This window comes from Sphaeramia orbicularis, chromosome 4, assembly GCF_902148855.1.
Source record: "Sphaeramia orbicularis chromosome 4, fSphaOr1.1, whole genome shotgun sequence".
NCBI classification, from domain to species: domain Eukaryota; kingdom Metazoa; phylum Chordata; class Actinopteri; order Kurtiformes; family Apogonidae; genus Sphaeramia; species Sphaeramia orbicularis.
The window spans coordinates 42,156,831-42,175,684 of record NC_043960.1 but is presented as its reverse complement, the minus strand read 5'-3'; the positions used below and the strand labels follow the sequence as shown (position 1 = coordinate 42,175,684).

The following is an 18,854-nucleotide window of genomic DNA, read 5'->3' as shown; positions in this document are numbered from 1 at the left end:
GAGAGTGGCGATTTCTCCCCTGTGTGCCAACTTGGCTCAGCGTAACCCTGGGATAGCCAGCTGGTTACACATCTCACATCCTCATGCATCACTCACAGGACCGAAAACTGAAAGGAAACACCATCTCATTCGCTTTCCCAGACACAACACGAACAAAGAAAAGAAAAAGCAAAAGCAAAAAAAAAAAAAAAAAAAGACCCCTCATCCTTTAAATGGTAACCGAATGGAAAGTATTTCCCTTTTATTTACACACACAATGACGACATACAGTCAAACTGGGTAATGTGTGCCATTTCACAGCATTAGCTATGCATTTGTCTCACAGTCTGTTATTACTTCAAAACTTCCATGACGGAGTGTGATGGGAAAATGGGTGGCTAAAGGTTTCTTTAACTACTAACAGATTCTTGTACATTGTGTTTGTGCTTAAGTCTCTGTTTGTTTCTATAAACTTTGTCTAAGTTTGAATCACACCGCAGTAGCTATGATACGAGCCGGATGGTCATAAAATAAGAAAAAAAAAAATCCATGGAATCAAAGAATTTTTTGTCATCCAGTCATCATCAAGTCAAAACAAGAACAAACAGTGCAACAACAAAACCATCCACATGCACAATGGTTTCACATCAGGGTGAGTGGTTTCCCTCACTAATCTCACGCAGGGACCTGTGTGATTTCAAACTCTGGAAGCTATTGTGATGCCAAGCTGCTTATTGGGAAAAACAGCAAGGTAACAGATGATAAAACTTGACAGTCTAAAGAGTCTGGTTCCTGGGTTAATGAAGTGAGGAAAACAAAACCCTTCAGTGGGTTTCTTTAAGCCCAGATGCCTTTCATTAGATTAACCTTCAGCCCTTCAACATGAGTCTAAAGATAAGGGTTTGACAGGGAGAACGTAAGAGCATCCTGGTGTCTGTGGTCCGTGTAAGTGTGTGTATGTGTATGTGTGTGTTATGTTACCTAGGTATGGTATACAAGAGACCATGCTCTGGCTGCTTATGTAGTCTCTCAGACGTTTATAGTTGTCTTCTTTGGACATCAGGTAGTCAAGACGATCAAACGTCGCCTTGTCCTTCCGACTCAGTAACTATGAGGTAAAGAGGGAAAGAAAAGTGGTAAAGTGAAACCAATAAATCCAAACACACACCTACAACAGGCAATATAAATGAACTGCTGACTTGAAGACAGGTCTTTTCAGTCATTGTTCAGGACACTGGCATATGTTTATTTTAAAAGTGTGTTAAAATACTGCTTAATTGACAGCTGAAGTCATGTAGATATAGTCAGTAGTATCACAATAAAATGCAGAATTTAACTGCAAAACAAGCTGCAAACAGACAACAAATATAGCCTGTAATTCATTATCTTGTATTGTGTTGAATTCATAGCTGGTAGTCAAGGCTGATGACTTGTTTTCTTCCAGAAAAAGTCAAGTTGCATGCGCAAAACTTAACAGGGAAAGACACACTTACGTGTAAGACCCAAGAAAACATTGGTGTCTGCATGATAGTCTCTTACAGTCTCCGTTTCTGTTTCCAGATACAACATACCCCCAGAGTTTACAGACTAAAACAGGTCAGCAGCCTTTTCCTGATGACTCCATTTCCTATGCATCTTAAAATACTTGAGTGTTTAGTGTAGACACTAGTTCTAAACATGACAAATGTTAAATGTTTTAAAAGAATGACATATTAGTGTAGACGTAGCCACAGTATCACTGGATTTGTGTTACTTTTAATGCTATAGCAATGTTGCTAATGCTGTGTATATACTTCTCCCTTCAGTTAAGATCTAGTAGGTAAGAAGACTTTATTAAATATTACCTGCCCAGCACATCTACTGCCAAGACACTATTCTACAAGAAATGTGACAATGGCAGAAAGCCATAATAAAATCTGTCAAGATCATATGCCCCAATGTGTTTTTGTGCCGGTCTGCCCCTCTGTCTTCATGGCAGGTGCATTTTTTCATGTCCAGCAACAGCCTTCCCCGACTGGGTAAAGAATCCTCTGTGGTTTAGCGGATCTGAGAAATTTCCACCATTACATCAGAGCATCATTATGCTATTATGTAAGCTCTACAATTCCAATGAAAACACTGAAACAGTTTGGTTGTCCTTCACACGTTTGGAAGACGGACACTGATACTTGATTTCCGGTATAAATTGAATAATGACTTCAAAATGTCCCCATTACCCATGATGTGCTGAGATCTGAATTATGCTTAGACATTTCCCTGAGGCATGACTTACAACAGTAGGAAATGTCTGATTTTGTTTAGTAATACTGTCCACAGGGACTGGAGTTTGTGTCAGTGTTCTAAATGTATTTGTTTCCCTGCATTCATGTCAAGTACACTGTCAGTTGTGTGATAGTTTTGATTAACTTTTGTATCTGGTGTTCCAGTACAAATCCTTAACATCCCTGTTTATTGATGTCACTGTGATAATAAATTCAGTTTGTCTCAAAGTGGGCTTTAAATACTCACCGCCCATGTTTTGGTAAGTCTGAAGATGGGAGCACTCTGTAATCCTGACACCACGGCCATGACTGCATGGAGGTTGTTCATGTCACACAATTTCTATAAAAGATATGAATGGAAATATCAGATGAGTACAAACAATCATATAGAAATGATGACTATGTCAGACTGTGCAGTGTGTGACTGTACCTTGGCAGTGCGAATGTAAAGACTCAGCACCTCAGCCCTGATCTTCAACGTCTGCGCATGAAGGATCTCTCGAACCACCCAAAAACTTGTCTAGATAAAACACACAGATTACAACAATAAGCAAGACTTAAAAACTCCCCGAAAGCAGGCCCAACTCTGCAGTATTGGGAGCAAAACACAAAATTGATGAAACGGAAAACTTTATATTGAATATGTCACATTCTTCAAAGTGCAATAAGGATTTCAGGTATGTTGAAAGATAAACAGGGAGTCCTTCCTTGTTAAATCTCCAGACATTGAGTAGAGAGCCAAGACCTTCAGACAGTGGAGACAACTCTGGCTGAAACCAGAATCTAGCAGAGAAGGGGAGCATAGGGCAGACTGCAAACGGGAACGCTCCATTAGAGCCCATTAGAAATGAGCTCCAGAGGAAAACAAGAGCTTCAGAGAAAAATCCACTGGATTTCAACTGATTACACAACAGATAAACACAATAACTCCTAATATGTCAAGCGAGAGAGGAGGAGGAGGTGGACGTGTGCATGTGTATGTTCAGAGTACTTGGCCAGACTAAGAGTGATGTCGGAAATGTGACTCTTTAGGGAGAATACTGGAAAACCCAAGTTCTGATTACACATACACACACAGAGACAAGTCAGTGAATCAATCAGTGTTTAAGCTCTTGGGAGAGAGGCGATGGAAAGAGGAAAAGAAGAGTGAGAGAAGAGAGGAGGTAATGGGAGGGGAAGTTAGCTTCAACGCTGCGGGGCTCTGAGGGTTTTCAAAGCCCACAGCTGTCTGCACATTGTGTCCTGATAAGACTGTCTGAGGCCGACTGACCATCAGCGCTTTTACTTTTTTCCTTCCCTCTGTTTCTCAATTACTATCTTTGCTCCGTGACAGTTCCTAGTTCCTCTGTCCTGTTGGGCTTTGGTGTGTGTTTAATCGTGGTTTTTCCAGTGTGGTCAGCACTCCAACACTAAATACAGCAGACCACAGGGTGTGCTCTTTGTATCTATAAATTAACAGTGTGTATGAGTGGGTATGTGTATCTATGTCTACATTCCTGATGTACACAATGCTAACCTACAGCTGGCTCTGCAGGATTCTTTCCTGGAACCAGCCTTAAGACTTGTTTTTATTTCAGGGAAGTGGTGAAGAGCTGCAGAGTGAGGAAATAAATTCATCCAGCTCCTCTCTTACCTTCTTGCCATCCCTCTACCAAACATCATGGAATTTATACAGGTAAGGTATCTCAAGCAAACAAAGCCATATGTGTTTAATTTTCACTATTCACAAAGAGCAGTCTGTAGAGATAATGACCGAGTGATGAAAATGGACAGAGGGGACTAAGACACATAGATGATGAACCTTGACCTCTACTGGCTTGGACTTTAATTACATCTTTGCCCTGAAACAGTTCCCTTACTGGAAGCAGCAGCTCCCAATTGGATGATAAAAAGGGAAATGTTGTCACACTTACCTTCCACTTCAGTTCACTGCAGATTTAGCCATTTTAGTGACTGTAAACTTCAGTCCAGTACATGCTGCAGTTTCAAATCGCTTTACTTCAGGGCTCTGACTTTATATCTGAGGTCAATTTGGACAAAGCATGTCTCTCAAATTCACAGTACCAGTGGGACTCATTACAGCATGTATCCCCTAACTGCTCTGAACACCAGAATGGTGATCTCACACAAGTTTGATGGCAGTGCTCCACATCAGTACATCCACAAGTGTGTGTATGTGATGGCGGGGGATGGAGGGCCAGTGTAGACAAGGTTCTGTCATTACAAACCCCATATTATGTCCTGCAGCTCATCTTTGGAACTGTGTTTATGAGTGTATCAAGGCCTCCAGATGGAGCTGTAAGGCCCCAGTGCTTCAATAATCAGAACTAAGCAGAAGCAGATAGATCCAACCACATGCTGATACAGCTGTGGGTCACCTCATTTATTAACAATGGGAAGAACAGGATGGGACGGATTTAAAGATGTGGCCAAAGATAGGGAATTGTCTATTCACAAGTACAAAAAAAACCAACAGCAGTAAGACAGTCGGATCCCATCGTGTGTAGGCTTTAAGAAGTTGCCTTTGTAGTTCTACATAACCTTATCCTTAAGTTTTTGACACTTTTTTTTTAGCATTCTTCGAGCATTTGCTATTGATCTGTCTGAACCCATTCATTCTGGACTATGAAGAACAACTCTGACTTGTTGATGTGTTTCTTCAAACTAATCACAATTGTTGTGACCCACAGGATGCAACAACAGTGCAAGTGTAAAGAGAGTGTTCCACCAAATGGGTGTTACCCATCAGCCCTTGCTGCTTCATGTAGCATAGAAGGAAAAATACAGGTAGTAAAAGGAAGGAAAATGCTGACTGAAACCGACAACCAGTGGCAAAACTATTGAAACAGAAGACAACCTGTGACAGTCTGCCCTTATCTATATTTATTATTGCCCCTTAGATATTACGCTAATACGAATCATAATTTCTTCCCTGGCTTCGTCAACTGTTTTTACTCATTACACTGATTCCATGTCTCCTGTTGTGGAGAGAATATATAATCCACCATTGAAACTGCAGTATATTCTTGAATACACTGTAATTTCACAGCTAGACACCACTAAATCCTGCACGCACTGCACCCAAAGCAATACTTCTCACCCTCTTCTTTCAGGCAGGTAGGTGAGCCTACAGTGGGCACTGAAAGCTAAAGTACAAGGTACCAACAGTCCTTATTCTCAGGTGGTTATGCACTAATAAAAACATAATTATTAATATAATATACCATTTCTACACAGAGACACTAAATCCAAGGCACCACACCTTTAATGGTCTCACAGTTTCATCGGAAGATTACAGTCAAGGGCCTTTGTTTTACTTCTTTGTCTCTGCACAGAACCTAGTAAAACCACTCATTACCTGAAATCGTTGCCTTCTGCGATACAGAATGGCCAGTCCTCTTCTACATAACTGGCTCCTAGAGCGTTGTGCCAGGGAAACGAGTGAAGGAAGAGGAATATGGCTTCATCCCATACTAAGGAGCTTTGTGGGACTCTTCCTCCTTCCAATCCAAGTCCCATTATCCAAAAGCTCATTTTCCTTGGCTCCTAAATGCTGAGTGTGTGCAGCTAACATCTTGAATCACCGTTTAGGATCTGCTATACATGGACAAAGTTTCCACTGAAACACATTCTTGTTAGATCATCTCATATTTATTCTGGAGGGCAGTAAAGTGGGTCTTAAAGAAAACCTGGCAAAAACACTTTAAGGGGCTTAAAGGGCATGGCTACCCCTTACATCATTACCCACAACTTCCTGTTGATGATTTCATATGGTACTTAGGGAGGACGCCTTGCACTCTTCAGTACATACTGTAGGTACATCGGAAATTGTTCCAACAAACATGAGAAAAGCCATGAGTAAAGTCTCTAATGACGGAACAAAGGACCAGCTGAGGACATTCTGCTGCAAAAAACATAGTTTCCTTTCAGATCCCTTTCACCTGGGACTATTAATGATGTATACGACTAGTAGGGAGGAGGCATGGAGATTATTATTTGCTGCCATGACAAACAAGGCTGCAAAAACAACCTTCTCTGAGAGAGGGGTGATGATTTGGTACTTGGAGGCGGAAGACATGATGGAAAGAGGAGCCGCAATCTCTCCATTCCTAGCTCGCCAAAACTCATAAATCTTTAACTCTGCAAAAGGGACTATATCCTTTCCCTTTATGATTTTTGTGGGAGACACGTTAATGAGAAACAAGCAAAAACAGTGCATTTCTCACCTGGTTGAACCTGCGAGTGAAGGCCACCACATTTGGAGCAGAGCTGTGCTTTTCCTTTTTATTCCAGCCACAGCTGGACAGCTCCTGAAATAGAAAACAAATGAGGATGTTTGCATTATGCACAGAGCAACAGTGTGTTTTACATACATCGACATTTTTACGAAATGTACTTAACAGCCTACTCAAAGGTCAGCCTGAGGGAAATGGAAAGGAGGTAAGGAGGAAGGTAAGAATAGCTGGAGAGGGAATGAGGGTTTGATCCAGTTAAAAGTTCAGATGGATTAATGGATAGTTACAAAAACAAAAACAGAAAAGGCAATAAAGGAACACATTCTGTCTTCATTGCAAAGTTCAACAACCACAAGATCCTTTTCATTTCATTAAAAGGTAACAGTTGAAGCTTTAACATTAGTTGTGGTGATGCTGAGAAACATTCTGATGAAAGGCTTCCTCTAAAATTTTGGACACGGGAATTCTATGAGCTGAGGGGTGGGAGGGAAGTAGTTGAAGTGTAAAAAGTACTAATACCAAAATTAAACCAAAATGGTAGTGGATTGATTTATGAATTTCTGGTTTGACCAAAAGATTGAATTCATTACAGTACAACTATCAATCAGAACATAGTAAGGGTCAAATAACAGCAAAAAAGAAAAAAAACAAACACTGGCACAGACAATGTGTTCATTCAACTTGTAATCATCAAATTAAGAATCTCAGGACTGTGACAAATACTGGTCTTACAAAGTCTAAGTGAGCATCACAGCAGCAGTGTGGGTAATAATCTCAGATCCCTTTTAAAATGATACTCATTTTTTAAAAAAGGGATTTGAAAAATCCCACCAACACACAAATCTCCTCTCGTTCTGAGTGCCAGGCTGGACTCAGTTTGGCCTTGTCTGCTGTCCTCAGAATGAGGTAAAGATGAAAGACCACACAGACACAGAAAAGGGAACCCAGACCCTCCTTTGGCCCCTGTAGGCTGTCCGGCAGCCAGGGACACTGACGTAACAGAAGGAAAAATGTTGTGCAAGCTCTCCTAATCCCTGCCAGCCCTGCCTGCTTGGGCTACAATATGAACAGCTGAATCAGGCAACGGTTCCCCCACATAAAACCCCTCATGAGACTGTCAGTCTGGAAGCAACGACTTCCACCCACTGCTTCCACCTCCCTAAACCTAGACTGTATTGGGACAGGTCCTTGTAAAAAGACGCCATGCTCATTCAAAGTTGTGTCTACAGTGTATACATTACGTGAGCAAATGTGTTTGAGGCAGCCAGCGGGGTTAAATAGGCAGCCTATCAAATACAGATACTAAAAGCAGACATTCATGAGCGGGTGGGGTGATTCCTGTGGGTTCTGAATAAGAATTGGGATATACGATAGCCAAAAAAGTGGATAGTGGGGTAGGACAGGGTTAACATTTTAGAAAGGAATTCTGAGAGGACAGAGTTTAGCAGCCAATCTCCTCCTCTCTCCTCCTGATTTTTCAAGACAGCCAGGATACAGAGGTAGGAGGTTCTGACCCATCTCACCAAGGAGAACCCATTGTTTATTTAACGTCTGTCCTTTTTAAATAAGCGCTTCCCTTTTTCCTGCCATCGTGTCAATCATCCTCCCCTACACCTTTCACACGGTTGCTGATGATTCTTCAACCAGGACGTTCCATAGTCAGTGGGAGCTGGGCATGTTTGTGAGTGTCACAGCTCAGACCTACAGCTGACCACCCAGGTAGGTAAGTCCTTCATCGTGCGTGTTCTTCACTCACCAAGACCACAATATTTCAACAATCTACCCTGAATCATCAACACCAGACCACCTGGACCCGTTTTCTGATGCCACTCAACCAGTCTATCTATTCATTTTAACTCAGCTTGAAGTAGAGCCTTGAGGCTATGTACATACTATTGTTTCTCTGTTGCTGCGTAATGTCCACAGTCCAGCTGCCTCGTGTGCATTAAAGCAGCAGGGATCCCACAGGCTCTCCAGAAACTATTAAGGATTTATTTCCTTTACTTTCCTAGTGCCTTTATAGTCTCGTTTCACACTCAGGCATCACAAACTACAGTCAACACTTAGAAATCTGACAACAGTTGAGTCTGAGGAGGACGGCTTTGACGAGGCAGCTCTGGCAAGCAGAGGGTTTTAAACGCTGCAGTAAAAAACGTGCAGTAAAAAGCCTGCTTGGCCAAACCACCGCCAGCCTGTCATTTCCACATGCTGGTCTGGCTGGGCAGCATTTTCATTAAAACACAGTCCAAAGGGGCTTCTAGAAACTGGCTGTGTGCACATATGGTGAAAAAGGAGGGCTTCAAGGAAAACTGAAGGCTGCTAACCTTAAATGTACCTGAAGTTTAACTTACCTATCATGTATTTCATTATACATTCACTAAAACTAAGTGTGGAGCGTCTTCTGCTTCACAAATACACTGCGAGATGTATTATACAAAGAGCACGACAGATAACCAGCTGCAGCTAAGCCACACATTAGGATGACCTCATCTGAGATACCAGAGCCATTATTCTTGTTTTTATCTACATTGTAAACAGAAAACTCAAGTATTAGGATCCTAGATAAAATATTAAGGAGGCCATAGGCCAGGATAGGAAGAGGTGATGAAGATAGATGTAAGGGAGAAATAAGAGGGATGATGGTGAAGGGAGGAAGGAATAGTGAGTGATAAGTTGGCTCTAAGTTGATACTCAGGATAAAGATTAAGTGAGAATGATAGGAAGGAGTGCAATGGAAATTCTGCATAGATCTGTTACTAATCGGTACATCCACACAGACAAAAGGAATCCTGAACTAGCTCCCAGGAAATAGCAAAATTGCAGTGCCTGTAGTGTAGCAGATTTACATGTTTTCTTGTATTCAGGTAGAAAAAAAGGAAAAGGCTCATTAAATGCATGCTTGTTTCAGTCAGACGGATCCAGACTATTAACTCTGACCAACAACGTCTCCTTACCTTTCTGTGCACACGATGGAAAGAATTACTATTGTAGGATTTCTCTTAGGACATGTACTATATGCGATTCTGACTGAAGTACAGGCCAGCTGTCAACACTGGTAAAAACCAAGCTCAGACTGATGCACAGGCCAAATTTAGCCTGCAGATCCCATTGGCTAGACGAGTTCAGTATACGAAAAAAAGGGGTTCAGGTGAGTCAGGTCAAAAAATGACAAAGCAGCATCCTAAATTATAAATAGCGGTGTTCTGGTCTATTGTGTGCAGGTTTGTATTTCCCAAACATGCACATATGCACACAGACTACAGGGCACAGGTCCTCTTCTGCCCTGACTGTCAATAATCTGATTACTGAACAATACAACACTCATATGAAGGGCCCACAGCCTTCAATCCAGCATGAGTACTCAACAAAAACAACATGCCACTGGTAGTGAAAGCTAATCTCATGGACACATCTGGGGAGTTTAGCTGCTCTGACCTGCCCCTGTTTGAAAGTCTGGTAAGGCACACAGACTAATTAATGTGGATTTTGTGAGACAGACCATCTACAACAAAACAAAAAGAGAAGGGGAAAAAAAAACACAAAGTATGTGTATGTCAAACTATCAGGAAAGTCCTGGAATAGGCTCCACAAATAACATCACAACCAATGTGGACAAGCAGCCTCAACAGGTCAGTAGATGTGGAAATACAAGACAAAGTTGCTGGTTTATCAGGTTCTATCAGTTTCAGGTGGTTGATTAATGAATGTTGGGGCGGCGCAGGTTGGTTTTCTAAACAGGTCAGACTGATGCAGATATAAAAAAAAAAGCCTTGTTCTGAGCACCAATACAGGCTAGGTACTTAGTCTTTGTCAAGCTTAACTTCCTCAAGATATTTCAGAATATCATATAATCTAAACAACTACTTCTGAAAGAAGAATAAATATACATAAACTGGGACAAAGGAAAAACCAACAAAATGTTTTGTATTTGTTATTGTAATTTTTTGTTATTGTCATAGTGTTTGTCAACTGCCCAGTTCTTCTATTGTGTTGTTAATTTTTAAATTTTTTGTATTTATTATTTGTAATTTTTGTCATTATAATGTTATTTCTTCTAACCTGCCAGGAGTGTGGATGGAAAGTAGCCTTTGGGTATTCTGGCATATTTTACATTTACATGTACATTAATATGCACTGTCCCTTTAAATAAATAAAAATATATTAAATGGCTTATTAATGTGCACCACTGTATACCATCACAAGTCTGACTTGCACTGGGTAATTTGGTGTAAAGATGTATAAAACCCTTATTTTCCAAAGATATAGTAACAATGAATGGGAGTACAAAAGTAATAGTTATTGATTGTAATCGTTTGGTTTTTTTTTAATTTACTGACTGACCTATTCTTGTTATGGACTGTGTACATTAGCTGATTGGCCAAGTCATGTAAAACTGGGGTAAGACAATATCAATTTGCTTCTTCCTACTCTTTTTAAGCCATAAAGTATTGTTAAGCCACAATGAAAGTTACACATTTGTTTCTCTTTTTGGTTGATTTATTTCCATATATTGGAGTGTCCTGTTTAAATTGGTAATTTCTTTTGCCTACTTATATTTGAAATAAAGTCTGTCTATCTATCGGACCTAGAGATGATCCCTTATGGGTGTACGCGTCATCTTCTTGGGAAGAGATCAATCCCAGCAGGTTCTTCCTCTGAATTTGTTGCTTGTCCGTACATATAAACTCTTCTTGTGATAGGATACAACAACATACTGTTTGATGGATTTCCACTGGCAACTTTTCAGACATTGAAGCTCATACTTCAAAACAAACCCTTCTTTGACAAGGGGATCTGTTTTTTGTCTATGCTGTCAAAATACCACTTTCTTCACCTCTCAGAATGATAAATCAGTATTTGCCATCACACTGACAGACTCGTGTAGGAGAGGTTCCCTTCTGTGTTTGTTGTGCAGCAATCATCGTCCAGTGCCAACTCTAGGAAAATAACATGTGCAGACCCCCGCAGAGATCTCCTGCGCAACATTTTATGACTCTGTAACAGTGGCTGTTTGTGACAGAAACATAATATTTTGAATCATCTATTTTTTGCTCACAATGAAGGCTGGAAAACATTAAGACTACAGGGGGGAGACAGGCCTGAATATATGAAACATTACCTGCCTTCGACTCCATGACTCACTTTAACTCTGTTGGGAGAGTTTCTGCAGTGGGTGCTCAGACTTCTGAGGAGCTGACATACTTGTCAGTGGTATGCAAAATGCAATCTGATAACTATTCCCTATGAGCTGAAATAAATCTTGCCAGCCAAAGCCACTAAATTACTCACTGGCTGTTGTCATGACTGTGTGTACAAACAAATGCAGCCCCCTCCTCCCTGAGTCCCTCCTCATCACTCAGTCTCGCTGTTCTTTTCAGCCGTCATTCCATAAACTTTCATAACATCCATCAGCAGCTTTATGCCTGATCATGAAATTAGAAATAACCTACAAAAAAGAAAAGGACGAACAAAGAAAAACAGCTTTACAAAGACTAAATCTACACTTTCTCTACATATACATCATGCTACTCTCTTCCTTTTATGTTGATAGTATGGTGAGTATCTAACAATCTAACTCACTTTTAATAACACAAATAGCATCGTAAATTTTAAAAATGAGGACGATTCGGCCACAAGACCTTGTATCTGCCTCCTTCTCCCGCTCCATGATCCATCCTGTCATTTTAATGGCATGTTACTATGCAAACCAAGAGCCAAGAAATAGAGTGTCAGCTGGGGACTGCAGATTAAACATTCGTCTGCTCTGCAAAGATTATTTACACTGAAAAAAAAAAAAAAAAAAAAAAAAAAAAAAAAAAACCTAAAAACTTCTGGTGTTTTAATCAGTTATACGTGTAGTCCAAACAGACTTGCTGAAGATTCACAACTCAACAAATCAGCGGTCAGTTGTCTCGCCATCTTTTTGGACTCAGACATGAACCATGAGTATTATCCAGGAAATAAATTAGTAGTCTGATGCACAGCAAAGTCTTACGATCCGTTACTTATATATTATCAGAAACAGATGTATGTAAATTCTGTGTTTCTCTCTAGAACAGTGTGCCTGTGCTTTTGAACCAGACTGTCTTGTGGCCTTTCAAACAACTTTTGTAATCACAAATGTGACTTTACGATGAAATAAGTGGGTTATTTAGAATTATCTGCCTCTCCGTTATATTGGTTTTCGTCATATATATCCAGAGTGTCTGAGAAAGGCGAAGAGTGAATGTAAACTATGCTTCCTGTTCCATCTCCTCACACTCTTTGCCATCTCCTTCACAGTTCTCATGTATTATTTTATTACTTATGTGATAGACAGTTGTCTTTTCTTCTTCTTCCAGAAGATTTGGCCACAACTTTCAGGCTCCTCTCCATACATCTGCTCCATGTCAGTGTTGGAATGATGATCTGTTCTGCTGTGATGTTGTTTGGGGCAATTGTTAAGGCGCATGCCAGACTGTGTCGTACGCACATGTAAAAATGTTGTAAACACAAGTACACATAACAGTATTTGGACGTTCAGTCACTCTCACTACAGCTTTCCCTTCCTACCCACACATTATATTGAGACAGTTATGATGTGTTTATGGAGAACGGAAAAATTAAATCCTAAACACAGATACTACCAAGCCAAGTCATAGCTAGTTTATGGTCATTTCAGATATTTTAAGTTGTTATGGAAATGACTACAGTTTTGGAAGAACAGCAAAACACAGTCATTTTGGAGCTGAAACTGATCCGAAACAGGACATCTGTACAATTACACTGAAAGACAAACTTGGTTTAGCTACGGTTGCTCCATTACAAGGAAATTCAGAGACCTGGCAACATTTTAAATCAACGCAACCGCAATCTAGGAACACTGAGGAGTAACTTATTGGAAAATTTGATCCTTCCTTGTTTGTTATTATTCAAGAAGGAAAAATATGTCTACTAGAAACAAGGTGAGGAACATCTGGAGCCCAGCTACACATTATTAAAAGAACAAAATTCCAAACTGGATATATCTACGCAGATGTTCACACCATCATATTATTACAATAAATGAGAATTACAACATATGACATCATGGAAATGTATCCTTCAATCTCTATCCCCTTTTCACTCCCCTTCTCTACTAAAAGTAAACAATACTAGGAATATCAAAATATTTTTCCATAATAATATGCCTTTTCTCTCCAATTATATTCAAATTGTTTGCCATTTATCAGCGCACACTGCTTTTTAACTGCCATATGTTGCTAAATGGCATTTAAAGGGTGCTCAAATTCTGAAAATGGGCCATATGTCAATAAAAATATTATTGCACAACTCAAGGATTTGACCACATTATTCAATATTTTCCTATTCAGGCAGTTTACAAAGTGAAACAGCAGGCGAGCACCAGCACATGCACAGATTCACACACCTGCTTTTCACATCATGTGTCTGTGAAGAGACTGACAGCACTGGAAACTCTAGTTGAGTTCAGTTTAGTCAAGGCTTTTTTCTTGACAAGGATTTTGAGAAAAGCACTGTGAGAGCAGGAAAAGCCTCTCTAGCTCACTCTGTCCCTGCCAGGCCGCCGCTGGGTCACTGTGCATACGACACACTTGCTTGCTCTCGCCCTCCAGCATTCATCTCCTCATCAGCCCGCCCACTGACTTTCAGCCGATGTGCACACAAAACACCTTTCCGATTGCCCCCATTTGCTGTCCTTCCCCCGCATTTTCCTTATTGACACTGTAACTCCCTCCACAAATGTCATCTTGAAACTTTGGTAATAACTGAAACTGCGTTCACACCCACCTGACCCTGTAAATCTCCACCTGAAGCATTATTTTCCAAATTACTACATCGGCACTACATGGATGGATGTGTTTCATTAAGCGTATAAACCCCGCTTAGTTGGTCAGTCAGTCAACCTGTAGCCTCCAAATCATTCAAGCCAGACTGAACACAGCAGCATGTTTGCATTTGTAAATCCCCCAGTAACCTCTGTGTGAACCTGTCCAAGTGCAGTTAAGGCAACAAGGAAGGAGTCCAGACAATGTCAGAGACTTTCGCCCTAGTTAAGACACTGTAATACTGCAAAGACAAAATCTTATCAGAACTCCCCAGAGCACTCAATGTCAGTGTTTTTTTACGAACAATTCAAAGTCTGAATGATCTACAAAACACGTTTTTATCAGAGAGGATTTTATTGAAAATGAATTGAAAAATGGTCTTGGTTATGATGTAAGGTTAGGTCTTGCCAGATGTGTGTGTGCTGTTAGTTTAGTGAGTGTTGTACATGCAATACCAAGAGTCAAAACTGTACCACACTGCACCAAGTTGTGGTTTATATACTGCTTTTATAAGCCCACAGTGGCCAACCTTAAACACAGGTTACACAAGGCTGCTGTCAGAAAAGGCCAAAGGAGAAAAGACATGGGATCATGCTGACTTTCATTGAAGTAATGGATAAGGTGCTCAAGACTGAGCGAGACAGATTCTTTTTTATGTAACTGTGACATGAGGCTCTGCGTGGGAGCTCTGATCATGGCTGCTAATAGCACAGCGTGGTGGAGAATATCAACTGCACAGAAAATTTAGGAAAAAAAGGGAACAGAAAGAGAGAGGGATAGAGAGGGAAAATTCATTTACAGATATAGAGTATATACATACACATGTAAACACATACACTAACAGTACAGTGGGTTTTCCCTTGGCTTATTTCTGTCCACAATAATGAACATTTGTTTTGTGTGGCACCATTTCACATCTAATAGAATGTTTCACATTGTCACTTAAAACTGCCTCTACAACAGCAAAACATAATGTTAAAAAAACTACCCAGAACAATTTAATTCCAGTCTGTGCATCTAATGTAAAAACAAAAACAACAAAAAAAACAAAACATATACAACACCATATATGTGTGTGTCTATGTGTGTGTATATATATATATATATATATATATATATATATATATATAAGCTTTCACTTATCTACAGATTGGCTGCTCACCTCTGGCTGGATGGCTTTAAACACAGGAGCATCCATGAGGGTAATTTGGCCCTGGAAAAAGATAATATAACCTGTTAGAACAGCTGAATTCAGATTAGCCCACACTGATAGAATAGCTTTTGACCCAATATCCAAGTTACCAAACTGCCAAATGGTTCAGTAACTCTTACACATTATAACAGTCATAAATATCCATTTTCTGTCCATTAGGTTTAATGTAGAAACATTAAAGAAGACAGACAGTGCCCTCTTGTGGTTGAACAGAACAGACTAATGCTACACATTAAACTGTAAAATCTGTGTGTCTGGTTTATCTTAATCACTATGAGACAACCTATAAAAAGCAAAACAAAACTAGGGCTCAAACTGAAATATGAGTCCAGCTGGTTCAGAAGTGCTGTGGAAACTTTGTGCAGGACCAGCCAGAGGAAATCCATCACTGCCTGCTTAGTACTGCCAAACATCATCAATTATTACTGATCTAAACTCTGACCCCATTTCCTCCTCCATCATTCCATCTCCTCTTCTCTCAAGTCAGCACCAGCCCATTTGTGCTAACTGAACATTTCAGTTTTTCTCCATATGCTCAAACATGCAGGAAGACTGACAAACACATAAATATAACTCACTGCATATTCTTCAGGAGTGACCTTCAGCACGTCGAACACAACAGCATCAAAGCTCTTCTTCAGCTCTGAAGAGCCCTTATCACTGAGAGACTCTGAGCTGCTGCTCTTCTGTGCAAAAAAAGATGATGGGGAACAAGATTGAATAGATGTATGGTTAAGAAGGTTGTCAGCTGAGAGGAGGCACTGTGCATGGTGAAGTGGTTAAACGGTTTGAGTGACACTTTAACAAAAGCTATGAATAACTGGGGAAAACTTACTGTCAAGTGTTTTTTTTCAGAACTGGACTAAACTACATGGCTTCTAAAGCTGTGGTGAGGTGGAAGGAGCTCACCTCAGAGACTGTTGCAGCAGTGGTGGTGATGCTTGATTGGCCATTAGGGAGGTCCATCATTCCCACACCATCTAACTCTAGCGCATGAGACCAGTCATCATCCTCAGCAGCAGCAAAGCCCACCTGGCCCTCTGGAAACACACATAATATGCTACAGTGAGTCCATTTGCACCACATGCTGACTATTACCACTTGCATTCACAGCAGATGGATCACTTTTCTTGTGACTATAGCACCACCTACTGGCTGAAAGCTCTCGTGGCTTATTCTCAGGTTGCTTCATGGCTGTTGTATATAACGTTGATTAGTTCGACTACTGAATTCTGTTCCCCTTCATAAAATGTGTTATGAACTTGAGGTGAAGGTCAGAGTGCTGACAGGTTGAGTCGAAGGCCCAGCAGGCCTGTGCACGCCATATGGACGCACACTTCCACAGCCTGTCACTTATTCCACACATGAGAGGACAGACAGAGCTTAAGCTGAGCATTAGGAAGAGATCTCCTGTGACAGGGGTTTGGAGAAAGCACCTGTCAATTAGAGCCATAAACAGATTACACTCAATGTGAGAGTAGGTCTTACTGCCACTCAATGACAGTGTGGACTGTCCTTACCAACAAACTACTACTACAGAAAGGATGTCGAGCAGTACACTCAGCAAAACACAGATGGGAAAACAGTGATCACACATGCGAGACTCTGTGTCTAACAGATAAAATGCTATTTTCACTGACAGATGTCTTGTTAGGAGGGTATTTTAACTCTCATGTACTAAGTAATTCTTTGAGACTCTTTGACTAAATATGAGACAGTCATGAAAAATAAGGAGCTGCTTTGAATATTGAAGGTCCCCAAAGGCATGTCTTATCTAATTGACAATGCAGGACAGTGTTTTTTTATATTCAGTGATATCATTTTTTTTAATATTATATTAAGTGTGTATGCGTGTTAGAACCCATGGTTCCCCATGGGTCACACACTAGTCTAATATAAGACCATTACACAGCCTTTTAAAGTTGTGTAAATTATCTTTGTGAGATAAAACAAAAATGCAACTGTTAATTCACGTACAACATTATATAATATAAGACTATTCTATCATGTGTATATCAATGTTATATCATTGATATACCGGTTCCGATAGTCGAACCTCGGATCCAGGAGGAACAGTGCGGTTTTCGTCCCGGTCGCGGAACGCTGGACCAGCTCTATACTCTCCATCGGGTGCTCGAGGGTTCATGGGAGTTCGCCCAACCAGTCCACATGTGTTTTGTGGATCTGGAGAAGGCGTTCGACCGTGTCCCTCGTGGTATCCTGTGGGGGGTGCTTCGGGAGTATGGGATCCGGGGCCCTTTGCTAAGGGCAGTCCGGTCCTTGTATGACCGAAGCAGGAGCCTGGTTCGTATTGCCGGCAGTAAGTCAGACCTGTTCCAGGTGCACGTTGGTCTCCGGCAGGGCAGCCCTTTGTCACCGGTTCTGTTCATTATTTTTATGGACAGAATTTCTAGGCACAGCCAGGGGCCGGAGGGGGGTCCGGTTTGGGACCACAGGATTTCATCTCTGCTTTTTGCGGACGACGTTGTCCTGTTGGCCTCATCGAACCTGGACCTTCAGCGTGCCCTGGGGCGGTTTGCAGCCGAGTGTGAAGCAAGCGGGATGAGGATCAGCACCTCCAAATCCGAGGCCATGGTTCTCGACCGGAAAAAGGTGGTTTGCCCTCTCCAGGTTGGTGGGGAGTCTTTGCCCCAAGTGGAGGAGTTCAAGTATCTTGGGGTCTTGCTCACGAGAGAGGGAAGGATGGAGCGTGAGATTGACAGACCTCGGGGAAGACCCAGGACACGTTGGAGAGACTATGTCTCTCGGCTGGCCTGGGAACGTCTCGGGGGTCCCCCCGGAAGAGCTGGAGGAGGTGTCTGGGGAGAGGGAAGTCTGGGCATCCCTGGTTAGACTGTTACCCCCGCGACCTGGCCCCGGATAAGCGGTGGATAATGGATGGATGGATATCATTGATATCTCGGTTATTAGCGATATATCGAATGTCTGCTTTTTTTTTTAGCCCCCAGAATCGGCATCGGCCCCAAAAATCCCATAGCGGTTGGGCTCTAATGCGTGTATCCATCTGTCTTTTTGTCTGGCTCAAGTCTCAGATCGAAATGGCTTGTGCTTTAAGAACCATTAGCTTCCTTGAGGTTGCGTTCTGCTGAGCTGAACGCAAACAACACTACATCATGTTAGCCTCTCTCACATTGTTTGACAGCAGTCTATAATTGCACAGGAAGCAATTGCTTGGCTGTGTTTACAAGTCTAATCTGTCTGTTATTTAGAGAGTTACAACATGCACAATTACTTTTCCACTCATGCATTGCACTGTTGTCCTGCAAAACAACTCATATGATAAAGTCTTTCACAGTGTTTTATTGTTTCATGTAAAGCA

The 18,854-nt window shown here is 41.2% G+C and overlaps 1 protein-coding gene across 3 annotated transcripts in view; it reads right to left on the bottom strand.

Annotated features, from left to right (window-relative positions):
• ralgps2 (Ral GEF with PH domain and SH3 binding motif 2) overlaps positions 1 to 18,854 on the bottom strand; it is an 80,123-nt gene that overhangs the window by 36,831 nt on the left and 24,438 nt on the right. For all 3 annotated transcript variants that reach the window (XM_030131992.1, XM_030131991.1, XM_030131993.1), the window contains exons 3-9: positions 16,424 to 16,554; positions 16,093 to 16,200; positions 15,464 to 15,514; positions 6,467 to 6,550; positions 2,671 to 2,760; positions 2,488 to 2,580; positions 961 to 1,087 (exon numbers count right to left, since the gene is read on the bottom strand). In XM_030131992.1, the coding sequence (XP_029987852.1) occupies positions 961 to 1,087; positions 2,488 to 2,580; positions 2,671 to 2,760; positions 6,467 to 6,550; positions 15,464 to 15,514; positions 16,093 to 16,200; positions 16,424 to 16,483 (613 nt within the window). In that variant the 5' untranslated portion in view covers positions 16,484 to 16,554. The remainder of the gene's footprint in view (positions 1 to 960; positions 1,088 to 2,487; positions 2,581 to 2,670; positions 2,761 to 6,466; positions 6,551 to 15,463; positions 15,515 to 16,092; positions 16,201 to 16,423; positions 16,555 to 18,854) is intronic.